Raw genomic sequence first — 18,199 nt, 5'->3', positions numbered from 1 at the left:
TAGAAAAATACCCCGAAAATAAAAGTTCTCCGATGGACCTGAAAATCTAGTATGATTTTTTCTGGAATATTTGAAAAATACTGGGACTGAGAGCTGGCCTGGGGGCCACACCAGTGGGCCACAAGCCCTGTCACCGCGGCCACCCCCTGGCCGCGACAAGCAAGCTTGTGGGGCCCACAGGGACCCCCTCCACTCATTCCATCTCCCATCCTCTTCTTCTACCTCCAGAAAAAATCATTTCGTAGCTCAAACCCGTGTTCTTGCTCATTTGGCTGTGATTTTCGATCTCCTTGCTCAAAGCACCATTCTCCGAACCGTTTTGGGGAAATTACTCCTTGGTAAGTGACTCCTCCATTGGTCCAATTAGTTTTTGCTCTAGTGCTTTATCCTTCGCGTATACTTGCTACCTTGGTGACCCTGTTCTTGAGCTTGAAATGTTGATTTTAGCTGGTCCCAAGTAGTTTTAGCGCGTGATACGGTCCCTAGACACTAGTATGAGTAGTTGCTACAAGGTGTGGTTGGTCTTTATTCACTTTTCTCTTGAACTTCAAAATTTCAGCAAAAAGAAATTATGTTCAGGAGGAAGTTTCATGGTGGTTCCTCAAGTAAGAAGGGTCCCCGTCTTTCTATTCAAGAGCCCGAACCTTATCAACTAAGGGACGCACCGGTACAACCATGTGAATAGCCTTCCGATGAGTTCATGATCGAAGAAGGCTTCAAGGATGAGCTTGATACACTTGTCCGCAATGCCGGGTTAGAAGAATTCCTCTGAGATAAATGTGAACAGTATGCTTTGCTCACTGCCTCTTTCGTGCATAGATTTAAATTTTCAGTTGGTCGTGACTCATCCATACTGTTTGATCTGTATGATAAATCATACGCCATGGATTTGGAGGATTTCAATAGGATTTGCAAAATACCCGATGGGGGTAATCTTAAAGATCCTGCTAAGTCTTCGGTTAGAGATTTTCTCTCTAGTATAACTGTTGGAGAAACTAGAGACATCACGCAAGCTACCATAGGAAGCATTCATTTCCCTGCCTTGCACTACTTTTCCCTCTTCATAGGTAGATGCATTAACGGCAAGGTTGAACATTGTCACCTATGCGCCTCCGACCTTAGTATCCTTAAGAGCGCAGTGACGGGTGACAAAAGCTTCAACATGGGAGCTATTATAGCAAGGAGGCTGAATAAGAATGCTATTGATGTGGATTTATTTGGCGGCATCTATGCCACTCGCATAGCAAATTTTCTTGGAGTACCCATCCGTGCAGGAGATCCCCCGCTCCATACAGCTTTCCTTGACCGCGTCGCTATGAGACGCTACCAGTTCCTTGAGAGGGATGATGAATCCCTCCTTTACCGATTGATATTTAACCGGCAGCGTGTTTTCCGTATTACCCTTCTCGCTCCTGCTTTCTTTGACTTTCAGGTAAAACGGAGATACTACATAACCATAGGAGAGGCACAAGAGTATGAGAGGGAGGCGACGGCTGCTCGTCTTCGTGAGGCAGCTATTCAGGCAGTGGCTGCAGTGCTCCCGTATAATCCCGATTATGATTTTGGGTTTCGCCAGGACCATCCTTGGGAGTAGACCAAGCTAGGACAAAAGCCTAAGCTTGGGGGAGTACGTGTTCTCACCGACTTTACATTCATTCTTATGCTTTCACTTTGTTAGCCGGTGCTTACACTTTGCCACTGTATTATCCATGCTAGTTTATTTTCGTTTTCTTGTTTTCTTGTTTTGTGTCCTTTTGAGAAAACCCAAAAAGATTTTCCTTTCTTCTTTTGCTTGTTGGGAGCTTTCCTGTGTAAATAGTTTTCTTTTTCTTTGGGTCAAGGTAGAAGATATTGGTTACAATGTTTAGTGGCTCTTGCATGCATACCTTCAAAGAGCCATATTACTTTGTCTTCTCCTTTGTGTTTGCCTGCAGATTCAGCTTAGTCCAATGCACGAGCACTCTTATTATTGTTCACATCATTCGATCGTGCAAGTGAAAGGCAATAATGATGATATATGATGAAGTGACTGAGCCCGGAAAAGTTGGTATGAACTCTATCTATTTTGTTTTTGTAAATATGACTAGCTTGTCGTCCCAGATTCAGCTTTGTTGTGAGAGAAACATGTTTGCAATGACAACTTAGAGATCATAGTTTCTGATGCCATGCTTAATTAGCTAGGAGCTTATAATGGTTTGTCTTGAATGCCAACATAGATTTTGAGATGACTATGATGTAGTATGATAGGATGGTATTCTCCTTTGAATGATTCAAGTGGCTTGACTTGGCGCATGTTCATGCATGTAGTTGAAACAAAATCAACATAGCCTCTATGATGTTCGTGTTCATGGTGATTTATATCCTGTTCATGCTTGCACTCCATGTTAGTCAAACTCATTGCATCTTGATGACCGTTGTCGCTCTCTAGTTGGTCGCTTCCCAGTCTTTTGCTAGCCTTCACTTGTACTAAGCGGAATACTGCTTGTGCATCCACTTCCATAAACCCAAAAGTTTTTCCATGAGAGTCCACCATACCTACCTATTTGCGGTATCTACCTGCCGTTCCAAGTAAATTTGCATGTGCCATTCTCTAAACCTTAAAGAAATAATCTGTTTTGCATGCCCGAACCGCTCATGTGGTGACAGGGGGCTATTCTGTTTGGGAACCGCCTATAGCATGTGTAACGTGGAAGATATTGAGAACTCTTGGTCATTGCGTTGACAACGAAAGCATGCCACCCAAAATTATTATCTCTGTTTTTAAAGCTTGAGCTCTGGCACCTCTGCAAATCAATGCTTCCCTCTACGAAGGGCCTGTCTATTTATTTTCCTGTTGAGTCATCCTCTTCTTATTTAAGCACCAATTAGAGAGCACCTCTATCATTTTTATGCTTTGCTTTTGATTGATATTGTGTATGACTATGATTGGATCTTCGTTGCTATGAATTACAATGTTTAGTCAGCCCTTGATCTTTGAAAGTGCTCTGCATTTTTGTTTTGTGGTCTCAGAAAGAGCTAGTGAGAAACCACCTATTCATGTTGCTTCATGCTTGTTTTGATTGAATTGTTGGTATCTGAAACTCATTATTATTTGCTCGCTAGTTGATTATGCCATTGATATTAGTTTACCGTGAGACCTATGTGTCACTTGCTTATGTGGTTAACTTGTGATCTTGCTAAAATTCTGGTTATGAGTTAGACATAGTTGCAACAACAAGATCAAACAGAGTTTGTCAAAGTTTTTCTTTCTCTTTCAGTTTGTCAACTGAGTTGCTTGAGTACAAGCAAGGTTTTAAGCTTGGGGGAGTTGATACGTCTCCATCGTATCTACTTTTCCAAACTCTTTTGCCCTTGTTTTGGACTCTAATTTGCATGATTTGAATGGAACTAACCCGGACTGACGCTCTTTTCAACAGAATTGCCTTGGTGTTGTTTTTGTGCAGAAATGAAAGTTCTCAGAACTCCTGAAAATTTACGGAGAATATTTCTGGAAAATATGAAAAATACCTACGCAAAGATCCACCGGAGGGGACGGGCCAGTAGGCCACAAGACCTGTTACCGTGCTCCCCTGGCCGCGACAACAAAGCTTGTGGGGCCCACGTGGCTCTGCCGCCCCCAAACTCAGCTCTATAAATTCCCTTTCGTCCCGAAAAAAATCAGGAGAGAAGATTTCATCGCGTTTGCGATACGGAGGCGCCGCCACATCCTGTTCTTCATCCGGAGGGCAGATCTGGAGTCCGTTTTGGGCTCCGGAGAGGGGAAATCGTCGCCATCGTCATCATCAACCTTCTTCCCTCTCTAATTCCATGAAGCTCTTCATCGTTCGTGAGTAATCTATTCGTAGGCTCGCTGGGCGGTGATGAGCAGGATGAGATCTATCATGTAATCGAGTTAGTTTTGACGGGGATTGATCCCTAGTATCCACTATGTTCTGAGATTGATGTTGCTACTACTTTGCCATGCTTAATGCTTGTCACTAGGGCCCGAGTGCCATGATTTCAGATCTGAAATTATTATGTTGTCATCAATATATGTGTGTTTTAGATCCGATCTTGCAAGTTGTAGTTACCTACTATGTGTTATGACCCGGCAACCCCGGAGTGACAATAACCGGAACCACTCCCGGTGATGACCATAGTTTGAGGAGTTCATGTGTTCACCAAGTGCTAATGCGTTGGTCTGGTTCTTTATTAAATGGAAAACCTTAATATCCCGTAGTATCCTTTTGGACCCCGCTGCCACGGGAGGGATGGACAATAGATGTCATGCAAGTTCTTTTCCCTGAGCATGTATGACGACACACGAAATGCATGCCTGCATCACATTGACGAACGGGAGCTAGCCACATATCTCTCCGTGTTATAACTGTTGCATGATGAATGTCATCCAACAAACCACCGACCCATTGCCTACGAGTTTGTCCCACTGCTGCTGTTACTACTGTTGTTGCTAATGTTACTTGCTTTGCTCTGCTGCTAATTGCTACTGTTGTTACTCGCTACTGCTGCTACTTGCTACTGTTATCACTACTGTTGTTCCTTGCCACTTCTGCTACCTGCTACAATACTTTTTCTCGCACCGTTTCCGGGAAAGAATATTTCCCGTCCACGGGCAACTTACTGGCGCCATTGATACAACCGTTAGGAATAGTCTGCCTCGTCAACAGATCGTTTCTGCCATCGTTGCTATCATACTACTTTGCTACTGATACTTTGCTTGCAGATACTAATCTTTCAGGTGTGGTTGAATCTGACGCATTCAGCTACTAATACTTGAGAATATTCTTTCACTTCCCATCGTGCGAACCAACAAATTTGGGTTGAATACTCTACCCTCGAAAACTATCGCGATCCCACACGCTGGTGGGCTATTGCAAGACAATTTCTAATTGTCGAGCAATTGGGACGAGCTCTTTTCTGGCTCCGTTGTCGTGGAGGCATCAAGTCAGGAATAGTTGCACGTCAAGGATGGATATGATGATCCTTGAGCTATTCGCGATATTTGACACCGCGGAAGTAGAAATCGAAAAGGAGCATCAATTGTTGATGGTTTGTGAAACCGCTAGTTTCAAGAAGAGAAAAGGCATGAAGGGATACTTCATTAAACGCAAACCAGTTGCTGCTCTAGTGAAGAGACCCAAGGTTGAACCCAAACCCGAGACTAAGTGCTTCTGTAATGAGGAGAACAGTCACTGAAGAGGAACTACCCTAGACACTCGGTAGATAAGAAGGCTGGCAAAGTCGACAAAAGTATATTGGATATACATAATATTGATGTGTACTTTACTAGTACTCCCATTAGCACCACGGTATTAGATACCGGTTCGGTTGCTAAGTGTTAGTAACTCGAAATAAAAGCTACGGAATAAACAGAGACTAGCTAAAGGCGAGGTGACGATGTGTGTTGGAAGTGTTTCCAAGGTTGATGTGATTTACACATCGCACGCTCCCTCTACCATCGATATTAGTGTTAAACCTAAATAATTGTTATTTGGTGTTTGCGTTGAGCATGGACATGATTGGACTATGTTAATGGCAAATACGATTATTCATCTAAAGAGAATAATGGTTATTCTGTTTACTTGAATGATACCTTAAATGGTCTTGCACCTAGAATAAATGGTTTATTGAATCTCGATCGTAGTGATACACATGTTCATAATATTGTTACCAAAAGATACAAAGTAGTAATGATAGTACCACTTACTTGTGGCACTGCTGCTTGAGTCATATTGGTCAAAAATGCATGAAGAAGCTCCATGCTGATGGATCTTTGTACTCACTCATTTTTGAAACGTTTGAGACATGCAAACCATGCCCGTTGGTATAAACGCATGAAGAAACTCCATGTGGGTGGATCGTTTGACTCACTTGATTTTTGAATCACTTGAGACATGCAAATCATACCACATGGCCAAGATGACTGAAGACCTCTTTTTCCAGTGAGATGGAACAAGAATGTAACTTGTTGGAAGTAATACATTTTGATGTGTGCAGTCCCATGTCTTCAGAAACAAAAGTAACTACTCACAAAGCATAATCATAGTCATGATCAGAGGTGTAATGAGTAGCATCAAGGATCTGAACATAAACTCTTCCACCAAGTAATCCAACTAGCATCAACTACAAAGAATAATCAACACTACTAGCAACCTTACAGGTACCAATCGGAGTCGCGAGACGGAGATTGGTTACAAGAGATGAACTAGGGTTTGGAGATGAGATGGTGCTGATGAAGATGTTGATGGTGACGAGTCCCCTCCGATGAGAGGAGTGTTGGTGATGACGATGACGATGATTTCCCCCTCCGGGAGGGAAGTTTCCCCAGCAAGATCGTCCTGCCGGAGCTCTAGATTGGTTCTGCTCAAGTTCCGCCTCGTGGCGGCGGAGAATCCACGAAAAAGCTCCGCCGTGATTTTTTCCTGGACGAAACCCTTCATATAGCAGAAGAGGGGGGGGGCAGTGGGTCACGAGGGTGCCCACAAACCCTGTAGCCGCGGCCAGGGGGGCAGGCCGTGACTACCAGGCTTGTGGGCCCCTAGCAGCTCCCCTGTGACACTTCTTTCGCCCAGATATGAGAGTGAAGCTGAGGCACATTTATTCGTCCGGACGCCGCTCCCACCATCCCAACAACGCACCATGACCTACAGATCCAAACCCTAACTGCAAACGCTCTAAAGTATGCCTATACACATCCCTGTGTAGTTTGCTAGTGAATTTATCTTTACCTAATAATAAAGAGGCTATCGCTTCCGTCGGAAAACCCACCGAGATGATTTTACAAAAAAACACTTACTGTTTATGACATTAAACTCGTAGTATATATTAAATATATTTTTAAATACTCATATCTTTTAAACCGCAACTCCAAATTTAACATATTATACATGGAATTTGATTAGAAAAATATGTAGAATTTAAATATGATATTATTTTATCTGTTAAACGTTTAATAAAAATACTATCTAGGGTGCAATCTTAATAAATAAGTTTCGTCTTTCTTTTATACCGGTACTCATCCGGGTTGGGGATAAACACGTCAACAAAATCAGGATTAGAGATGAAACTGAAGGTCACTTGACTGATTCTTTGTACGTATTAAATCTACATGCAAGCCGTGTTAAAATAGAAGACCCGTGAAATTTTGAACTGCATTTTTGTAGGATAAGACCATCTTTATTTGTATCGTAACTATAAATTCTCAAATTATAGACATTTTTTATAAATTAAGAGCGTGTGCCGTGTGTTATTTCTTTCCCCCCTTGCAACGCATGGGCCATTTTGCTAGTATTTAAAAATGGAGGGAGTATAAATCACTAATCACCCTATTTTCGCTGAATTTTTTTTTGTTTCCTCGATAAAGTTGGCGCTAATTACAGGCAAAATGCCACCATGGTGTCGTACCTGCCTCGCCGCGCAGAAGGAAAAAAAAGCCCACTGGGTTCTGCCCGCCCGATAGAGAGCCGCGTCCCGGTAAGGGTTCCCACCCAGATCGACCAGCCGCCGTTGCCGGCCACCGCGAGGCCCTCCGCCGTCCCTGCGTCCCTTGAGCCCGAGCTCGAGCTGCGCAAAAACCTCTCTCCCCTTCGGCGCGGCTAGGGTTTCGGCGAGGCTGGCGATGGGCGCGGACGAGGGGGAGCACCAGTCGCCCGCGCGGAAGCGCGAGCGCGAGGAGGAGCCGGCCGACGATGGCGGGGGCGCCGAGGCCGCCGAGAAGCGCCCGCGCGCGGGGGACGAGTCGGAGGGCGCCTCGCTGCTGGGGCTCGCCAACTACGCGGACGAGGAGGAGGAGGAGCGCGGGGCCCCGAGGGGGCACGCGAACGGCCGGCCCCGCGAGCAGGAGGAGGAGGAGGATGAGGAGGAGGAGGAGGACGAGAGGAGGGCTCCGGAGAGGCGGCCCAGGCAGGTCGAGCTGCGCCGGGACTGCCCCTACCTCGACACCGTCAACCGACAGGTATACATTTTTCTGCTACTGGCATTTTATATGTTGATTTGGTTGCAATTGCCCGCGGTTTTATAGTCTGAACTCTGAACCCGGTGGTTCTGTTCACAGCTCGTGAATCACCTGAGATCTGTCATACGTGCTCACGGTAGTTTAAGTATTAGTCGCTGATATGGTGTGACTATATACCCAGCTCAAGAACATGTATAAATGTAGTGTTGGAGCCTGGCACTTGGGCATTTAATTTGTTAGTACTCCCCAGTGAATTCTAGCAGCAAATCCTCTTCATTTCGACCATAATGTAGCCTGTGTTGGTAATCTAGTGCTTTCTGTGTGCTAGTAGCCTAGTACCTCACGATGTCATCCTTGTATATGCACAAAAGAAATTACTCACCCCGCCATTGTCAGTTTGTCACTGATTCCTAATCCAGTACAACAAACCTCCTATGTTTTGCAAAAAAGATGAAAATTGTAGTGCTGACCCCACAAATACTTACCATTTCTAAATGTGTCTATTTCCTTTGATCCCCTAGGTTTAACCTGCAAGCTACAAAAACTTCGAATCTGTCTTAATTGTGGGCATAGTGGGTTGCTAAATTAGAACATGTAGAACTGAAGCATCTTATGTTTTCTGTGTTAGAAAGATTACATCGCTGACTTCACACATACCCTGTTTTACTAAAATTGGCTGTCCTCTTTTATTCCCAAAGAGTTTTGGATTAACCTTTGAAATATAAAAAATCTGTGAACAGCAGGGCTTACTTCACAAGTACTTTTATTTGTGTGTAAATTTCTAGGAGGCTAGGTTTAAACTTTGCAACTACAAAAACTGTGATAATTGTGTGGCACACCCTTTTGGTTAATAATGCTATACATCCTGCAAACTTCTGACAGGTTGCTAACCCTGTCCTACACAAATTCTTTTTTATAATCAAATATGATACTTTCTGGAGATTTAGTTATATTGAAGCACATCCACGCTCTAGTGCTCTATTCTCTATGCATATGTGTTACATACTCTTTTTGGGAGGTGGACGGGGTAAACTTTATGGTTGAGCAAGCCATTCTGCATTCTCATGGTTATCGATGCCTGATATTTTGTCCTGTTTTGTAGGTCCTTGATTTTGACTTTGAGAAGTTCTGCTCAATTTCCTTATCGAATTTGAATGTGTATGCATGCCTAGTTTGTGGAAAGTATTACCAAGGAAGAGGCTTGAAATCACATGCGTACACCCATAGTCTTGAGGCAGGCCACCATGTATTCATTAACCTTCAGACAGAGAAAGTTTACTGTCTTCCTGATGGATATGAGATAAATGACCCATCGCTAGAAGATATTCGACATGTTCTCAATCCAAGGTGATCATACGTTGTTTCTGACATTATCTATTGTCGCCTTTGTTGACTCCAGTAATCAGTTCCGCGTTTTATTGATTCGTATGGTTTGGCAGGTTTGCACGAGAGCAGGTTAAAATTCTTGACAAGAACAAGCAATGGTCAAGAGCTCTGGATGGCTCCAATTACTTACCTGGAATGGTATGTATCTATGAAACTCTTTAAAGGCTTGTTTTCTGTCGTTGTGCTGTGGATCCTTCCAGTTAAGGGAATATTTACCCATTCTAGCAAAATATATTTTTAGTACTTTTTGAAATAGCAAATAAAAGCACTTGTTTGAAGAGCCGTAACAATGCCAATGAAGCCGAGAGATACAGTGGACTTGAATGGTTTGGTCACGAGCCCTCCTTTTTTGCGATCTGATTCTACATCAGTTCACCTCACAGTCCTATATGAATGCCACCATGTGACTTAAGGACTGGTTTAGATTGTCTTTATTTGCTTGATTGTAGATGGAAACCTGCAGGCATTTAGATTCTTGTGATTTGAGAGCTAAATATTCATGCCTTTTATCATATGTTATTAATCACTTTTCTGATTAAATCTGCAGGTTGGTCTTAACAACATTAAGGAGACTGACTTTGTGAACGTCACAATACAATCGCTGATGAGGATTACTCCTTTGAGAAATTTCTTTCTCATACCTGAAAATTATCAGCATAGCAAATCCCCACTGGTTCATCGGTTTGGAGAACTAACTCGCAAGATTTGGCATGCTAGGAACTTCAAGGGCCAAGTTAGTCCACATGAGTTCCTTCAAGCAGTTATGAAGGCTAGTGAGAAGAAGTTTCAGATTGGTGTACAATCTGATCCAGTGGAATTTATGTCATGGCTCTTGAACACGCTGCACGCGAAACTAAGAAGTTCAAAGAAGAAAAATAGAAGCATCATATATGATTGCTTTCAGGTTAGTTTTAGTAACAATTGTGTAATTGATAGAACTTGTGGTAGCTTATCTGTTGCATTTGAATCTTGTTTTTGGCAGGGAGAACTTGAAGTTGTCAAGGAAATTCACAGGAAGCATTTAGTGGATGATGAGCAGAATGGTGAGGCAAGTTCACAGGTTGAAACAACAAGTGACGGTATGGTCACTCAAACGTCTCGGGTCCCATTCTTGATGCTCGGTCTTGACCTGCCACCGCCACCTCTTTTCAAAGATGCCATGGAGAAAAATATTATTCCACAGGTTTGTTTGCCCAATCATTTCTGTTTTTTTTGCTGGAATTGCAGGACATGTGTCAAGTTTTTACATGCAAGGAGTGCTAGACTGGTGTTTATATGATGGAAATTTCCCTGGTTCTGATGTAAGAACCAACTGACTAGTCTCTGACCAATTCAGTTTGCTAGAGCATTGGTACATGAGATACTTGATTCCCTATTGTCCAGCTGCTAGACCTGAGGTCTTGTTTCTAAAGTTTATTATCCCTTAACTCTCTCTTGCATGTATTTGCAAGTCTCAGTTTATTCTCAGCATTTTGTGATTTGCTTGGAGGTATGATCATTTTGGAGTCTGTTTTGCATGTATATCTATGTTCAGGGGTCTAGTCCAATTTTTTTAATGGGGAAATTAAACCAGTGAGCCAACTTGACCAATTATCATCCACATTACTGTTTACCTAAACAGTGACATTTGCTGGAGGAATACATGGTGCACACTCACTGAAGGGATATGATTTTACACGCAACATGAAATCTTAGCATTGATTTTTACATGGAACTTTTATCTTTTAATTCTCTGTATCTTGGTAACTGATGTGCTCTAATTCAGAAGCTTGCATGGTGTTCAGGTACCATTGTTTAATATACTGAAGAAATTCGATGGTGAGACAGTTACGGAGGTGGTGCGGCCATCCATTGCTCGGATGAGGTACCGAGTCATCCGACTTCCAAAGTATATGATCCTTCACATGCGCCGATTCACCAAAAATAACTTCTTTGTAGAGAAAAACCCTACCCTAGGTAACTTACATGCTTTTCTTGATTGAACTTGCCTATTCAGAGTCCCCTGATGACACACCAATCCTAAGAGCAATCTGTGTTCCATGTAACAGTGAATTTCCCTGTGAAGAACTTGGAATTGAAAGACTACATCCCATTGCCCAAGCCAAAAGAGAATGAGAAGCTGCGCTCGAAGTACGACCTCATAGCCAACATTGTACACGATGGCAAGCCGGGTGAAGGATGCTACAGAGTGTTCGTGCAGCGGAAATCAGAGGAGGCGTGGTATGTGTTCTGTCTCATTCCTAGCATGAGTATTTCTGGAGGGACCCCGAGAAATCATTCGCGAATCCTTTTTGTCTCAGGTACGAAATGCAGGATCTCCATGTCACAGAGACCCTTCCGCAGATGGTGGCTCTCTCAGAGGCGTACATGCAGATATACGAGCAGCACGAGTGAGCGATGCGGGACGGCGGATGGTGGTCACTGTGTAGCCTTCCGCAATCTCCCTTTTTTTGCTGCTTAACGCAGACGATTTGTTACAAGCTAATTTATGCCTGAAGCAAAATTTTGAGGGCTCAGGTGTTGTATGTCTGAATTTAATTCCGTGAGAAGTAGAATCCGAAGAACTCCACTGCACTGTTAGTTTTTCGCCTTGGAGAGATCCCAGGAGCCAGCGGCTGTAAGATGTAGAAAACGTACCCGCACTCTTTGTGCAGCTTCAGATGGAGACACAGCAAGTTCTTATCAAGTTACCATATGCAATACATTTGCTTGGAAACCTCCAGATTTTGCGTGAATCATGAGACTGTTAAGGGCTCCTTTGGTTGGAAGGAAAACTGGAAGAAAAAAATGAATAGGAAGTTTTCCTATAATGGTAAGGAAAATCGAAGAGTTTTTGCTTTTGGTTCAAAGGAATTGGGCAAACGAAAAATGAAGGAACTTTGCTTGGATCGCAGTTTCAAAAAAAAAAAAAAATGCAGGAATTCTAACATTCAGTTGGGCATTTTTTTCCCTTCAAATTTCTATCCATGAAGAACAAGACTAATACCCTTAGGCTGGTTGTAATGGGGAGGACTCCCTCCGTCTTGATGTATAAGTCATTTTATGAAAATCAAATAATTCAAAACACTTAGATGCGGTACATTAACTTAAATAATCCCAAAATACTTGGTGCGGTGTACTAACTTTTACCTCGTTTTTTATTTTTTGACATGAATAAAAGAATCAATCAATAAGAAAAGTAAGGCGTGTATGTTTTTAATGTCTTAAGACTAACTAGTATAACATGCAATGATCAATTCATTGCATGAGTGGTATTAATTAGCAAATTAATATATTTCTTTTGTTTTTCTATCCGTCTTGGTTGCGGTGCACAACCTAAGGTGGCTTATACACCGAAACGAAAGGAGTAGTATCATGCATATGATACTACATCCATAATGCATAGTATCATATGTTAGTATCATAGGATAGCTCGGGTGAAGAGGTGATCTGACTTTTTTTCTTTTCTTTTGATGGCCGCTTTGGTGGTTGCATAGGATTATTATATCTTTTCAGTCTTCTAAAGTCGGTGTTTTGTGTCTTGTAATGCATGATTGATACATGTATTACCATGCAAAAAAAAAAGAATAGTTCATTTATTGTGATGCATGATACTCCATTCGTCACAGTTTAGAAGGAGTGCTTGAAAATTCTATGAAACTTAGGTGGTTATTGATTGCCTGTAAGATGGGTTAAAAATAACATTCACACTATGCATGCGTATAGAGGTAGTACAACGGAGTACTAGTTAGCTGCTAGGAGTAAATGCAATGCGTCCTAAACCTTGTCTATTGTGAAAATGCACGTAAATTTAACCGTACCTTCTAAACTGTGACACAGGGAGTACATAGTAACATAACATTTAATATGATTATGATACTCAACGTTTTCTTTCTTCATTTAGTTCTATGCCACCTCATCAAAATTAACTACTAGTTGACATGCATGATATTATGTATGATACTCATTACGACCTACTTAACACTCTAACTATACATTTTAATGCGGTTTAACTTTGATTGGCCATATTCATTAGAATTCATGTTCTTTTCCAATTCCCATGAACCAAAACATCCAAGTTGACAAAATTTCTATGTCTACAAAGTACCAATCCTAAATTTTATACATAAATTCCTATCCTATTCCCACATTTTTGGAATCGTGCAAACCAAAGGAGCCCTCAAATTCATACATACGATAGTTCCTTAGCACTTCCTGCCCCCTAGCGTCGCCCCTCCTCCGGCGACGCGGGGGAATCCCGTGTAGCGCCGTCGCGCCACCCGAGGAGGCCGCCGACGAAGGCCGCGTGCCCCAGGGAAGGTGGCGGCGGGGCACTTTTGCGGCTCCTCGCGATCGCCCCATCGCCAGAGGAGGGGCGCTCGATCGTATTGGATATGAGGGGCCGTCATCCGGGGCGGCCGCCGAAGCCTCTGTTGTCTGCGCGGAGGTGGCGCGCGGTGGAGCTGGACAAGGGCGGCGGGTTGGAGCACTGGAGACGGCGGTTAGTGTTGGAAATATGTCGTAGAGCCAATAATAAAGTGATTATTATTATATTTCCTTGTTCATGATAATTGTCTATTGTTCATGCTATAGTTGTATTAACCGGAAACAATAATACATGTGTGAATATATAGATCACAATGTGTCCCTAGTGAGCCTCTAGTTGGCTAGCTTGTTGATCAATAGATGATCATTGTTTCCTGATCATGGACATTGGATGTCATTGATAACAGGATTACATCATTAGGAGAATGATCTGATGGACACGATCCAATCCTAAGCATAGCATTAGATCGTGTTGTTCGTCTGCTAAAGCTTTTCTAATGTCAAGTATCATTTCCTTAGACCATGAGATTGTGCAACTCCCGGATACTGTAGGAATGCTTTGGGTGCATCAAACGTGACAACATAACTGGGTGGCTATAAAGGTGTACTACGGGCATCTTCGAAAGTGTCTGTTTGGTTGGCACGAATCGATAATGGGATTTGGTACTCCGTATGATGGAAAGGTATCTCAGGGCCCACTCGGTAGAACATCATCATAACGAGCTCAATGTGGCTAAGGAGTTAGTCACGGGATGATGTGCTACACAGCGAGTAAAGAGACTTGCCGGTAACGAGATTGAACAAGGTATCGGGATACCGACGATCGAATATCCGACAAGTTATATACTGGTAGACAAAGGGAATTGCATACGGGATTAAGTGAATCCTTGACATCGTGGTTCATCCGAGGAGACCATCGTGGAACATGTGGGAGCCAACATGGATATCCAGACCCCGCTGTTGGTTATTGACCAGAGAGGAGCTCCGGAATGGTCCGTAGGTAAAGATTAATATATAGGATGTGAGGTTTTGGACGTCGGAAGTGTTTCTCGCGTCACCGGTAACGTACCGGGACCACCGGAAGGGTTCACCGGGAAGGTGCAATCAGCCCAAAAGGCTACATGGGCCGAAAGGTGGAGGGGAACCATCCCAGAGTGGGCTGGTGCACCTCCCACCCCAGCCCAAGGCGCAAGAGGGGCCAAAGAGGGGCAGCCTTAGGGCGTGGAGGCTTGCCTTGGGTGGCAAGCCACCCCCTAGCGCGCCACCCCTGCCTGCCCTAGCCGCTGCACCTCCCATCTGGGAGGGTCGCCGCACCACCTAGGGGAAACCCTAGGGTGTCCGGCCCCTCTCCCTCCCTCCTATATATATTAGGGCGACGAGGAGGGCTGCACACACAAGTTCCTCCTCTCCCGACGTAGCCCTACCCCTCCTCCTCCTCGTCCTCCGCATAGCTTGGCAAAGCCCTGCTCGAGTATCACGTAGCTCCACCACCACTACGCCATACTGCTGCCGGAGCTGTCTCTCTCAACATCTCCTTCTTCCTTGCTGATTCAAGGTGTTGGAGACGTCACCGGGCCGCACGTGTGTTGAACGCGGAGGTGCCATAGTTCGGCACATAGATCGGAATCCACCGCAACCTGAATCGCTGCGAGTACGACTCCATCAACCGCGTTCATAGCAACACTTCCACTTAGCGATCTTCAAAGGTATGAAGATGCTCTCCCCCTTTGCTCGTTGCTGGTTTCTCCATAGATAGATCCTTGTATGGCGTAGGAAAATTTTGAAATTACTACGTTCCCCAACAGTGGCATCCGAGCCAAGGTTCTGTGCGTAGATTCTATACATGAGTAGAACACAAAAGTTGTGGGCGATGATTTTGTCAACTGCCTGCCGTTACTAGTCTTATCTTTTTCCGGCGGTATTGTGGGATGAAGCGGCCCGGACCAACTTTACATGTACGCTTACGTGAGACTGGTTCCACCGCGTGACATGCATTTGGTGTTGGAAATATGCCCTAGAGGCAATAATGAATTGGTTATTATTATATTTCCTTGTTCATGATAATCGTTTATTATCCATGCTAGAATTGTATTGATTGGAAACTCAAATACTTGTGTGGATACACAGACAACACACTGTCCCTAGTGAGCCTCTAGTTGACTAGCTCGTTGATCAAAGATGGTCAAGGTTTCCTAGCCATAGACAAGTGTTGCCACTTGATAACGGGATCACATCATTGGGAGAATGATGTGATGGACAAGACCCAAACTATGAACGTAGCATATGATCGTGTCAGTTTATTGCTACTGTTTTCTGCATGTCAATGCAACTCCTAGACACCAAAGGAATACCTTGTGGGTTATCAAACGTTACTGGGTGACTATAAAGGTGCTCTGCAGGTATCTCCAAAGGTGTTTGTTGGGTTGGCATGGATCAAGACTGGGATTTGTCACTCCGTGTGACGGAGAGGTATCTCAGGGCCCACTCGATAATACAACATCACTACAAGCCTTGCAAGCAATGTGACTAAGGATTTAGTCATGGGATCTTGTATTACGAAACGAGTAAATAGACTTGCCAGTAATGAGACCGAACTAGGTATGGAGATACCGACGATCAAAACTCGGGCAAGTAACATACCGAAGGACAAAGGGAACAACATACGAGATTAACTGAATCCTTGGCATAGAGGTTCAATCGGTAGATATCTTCGTAGAATATGTAGGAGCAAATATGGACATCCATGTCCTACTATTGGTTATTGACCAGGGAGTCTCTGAGTTCATGTCTGCATAGTTCTCGAGCCCGCAGGGTCTGCACACTTAAGGTTCAGTGACGTTTCAGTATAGTTGAGTTATAGGTGTTGGTGACCGAAGGTTGTTCGGAGTCCCGGATGAGATCCTGGACGTCACGAGGAGCTCCGTAACAGTTCGGGGGTAAAGATTGATATATAGGAAGTCCTATTTTGGTCACCAGAAAAGTTTCGGGCTCGTCGGTAGTGTACGAGGAGTGCCGGGAGGGTACCGGGGTACCATCGGGAGGGGTGTCTCGACCCAAGAGGCCTCGTGGATTGTGGGAGGAGTCAAACCAGCCCCTAGTAGGCTGGCCAAATCAACCACTAAGGCCCATGCGGCTAGAGGTGGGAAAAAACCCAAAGGAAAGGAAGTGAAGGAGTCCAAGTAGGAAAGGAATCCTACTTGGAGTAGGATTGGAGGTGGACTCTTCCACCTCCACCTATTTCGGCCGGACCCCTAGAGGGTTTTGTGTCTGCCTCCTCCCCTCCCTCCCTCCCTCCTATATATACTAGAGAATTTAGAGGGAAAAGCTAACTCTAATTGCCACGTGCTCCCTCTACTTCCCTCTAGATTTGTTTTTCCTCTAGATCAGTTTTCGGCGGTGCTTAGGTGAAGCCCTGCTCGATTAGCTCACCACCACCACCACCATGCCGCCATAATGGAGAACTCATATACCTCTCCGCCCCTCTTGCTGGATCAAGAAGGCGGGGATCATCATCGAGTTGTACGTGTGCTGAACGCGGAGGTGTCGTTCGTTCGGCACTAGATCGGGATGGATCGTGATGGGATCACGGGATGGATCGTGATGAGATCGCGAGACGTGCTGGGATTTGGATCACAAAGATGTTCCACTACATCAACCGCGTTATATACGCTTCCGCTTAGCGATCTACAAGTGTATGTAGATTCACTCTCCCCTCTCGTAGATGATCATCACCATGGATAGGTATTGCGTGTGCGTAGGAAATTTTTTGTTTCCCATGCTACGTTCCCCAATAGTGGCATCATGAGCTAGGTTCATGCGTAGATGATACCTCGAGTAGAACACAAAAGAGTTTGTGGGCGTTGATGTTCAATTTGCTGCCCTCCTTAGTCTTTTCTTGATTCGGCGGTATTGTTGGATTGAAGCTGCCCGGACCAACTTTACTCGTACGCTTACGAGAGACCGGTTTCATCGACTGACATGCAACTTGTTGCATAAAGATAACTGGCGGGTGTATGTTTCTTCAACTTTAGTTGAATCGGATTTGACTGAGGCGGTCCTTGGAGAAGGTTAAATAGCAATTTGCATATCACTGTTGTGGCTTTGCGTAAGTAAGATGCGATCATACTAGATACCCATAGCAGCCACGTAAAACATGTAACAACAAATTAGAGGATGTCTAACTTGTTTTTGCAGGGTATGCATGTGATGTGATATGGCAAAATACATGATATGATATATTGGATGTATGAGATGACATGTTGTAATAGTTAAATATCGACTTGCACGTCGATGCTATGGCAACCGGCAGGAGCCATAGGGTTGTCTTTAAACTAAAGTTTGTGCTTGCATATGCGTTTACTATATTGCTAGGTAGTAGCTTTAGTAGTAATAGCATAGATAACACGACAATCTCGATGACAACACAATGATGGAGATCATGGTGTGGCGTCGGTGACGATGAAGATCATGCCTGTGCTTTGGTGATGGAGATCAAGAAGCACAAGATCATGGCCATATCATGTCACTTATGATTTGCATGTGATGTTAATCCTT

The 18,199-nt window shown here is 43.9% G+C and overlaps 1 protein-coding gene across 1 annotated transcript; it reads left to right on the top strand.

The window, feature by feature from the left end:
• Positions 1-7,431: 7,431 nt before the first annotated feature.
• On the top strand, positions 7,432-12,062 carry LOC123426749 (U4/U6.U5 tri-snRNP-associated protein 2-like). The gene is made up of 8 exons (XM_045110630.1): positions 7,432-7,954; positions 9,057-9,301; positions 9,394-9,478; positions 9,888-10,244; positions 10,323-10,523; positions 11,125-11,296; positions 11,389-11,560; positions 11,641-12,062. The coding sequence occupies exons 1-8, from the start codon at positions 7,619-7,621 to the stop codon at positions 11,732-11,734; spliced, it is 1,662 nt and encodes a 553-aa protein (XP_044966565.1). The 5' UTR covers positions 7,432-7,618; the 3' UTR covers positions 11,735-12,062.
• The last annotated feature ends 6,137 nt before the right edge of the window (positions 12,063-18,199 follow it).

The sequence above is a fragment of the Hordeum vulgare genome, chromosome 2H (genome assembly GCF_904849725.1).
Source record: "Hordeum vulgare subsp. vulgare chromosome 2H, MorexV3_pseudomolecules_assembly, whole genome shotgun sequence".
NCBI classification, from domain to species: Eukaryota; Viridiplantae; Streptophyta; class Magnoliopsida; order Poales; family Poaceae; genus Hordeum; species Hordeum vulgare.
Note: the sequence above shows the minus strand (reverse complement) of the source record. Positions and strands in the feature narration are given on the sequence as shown.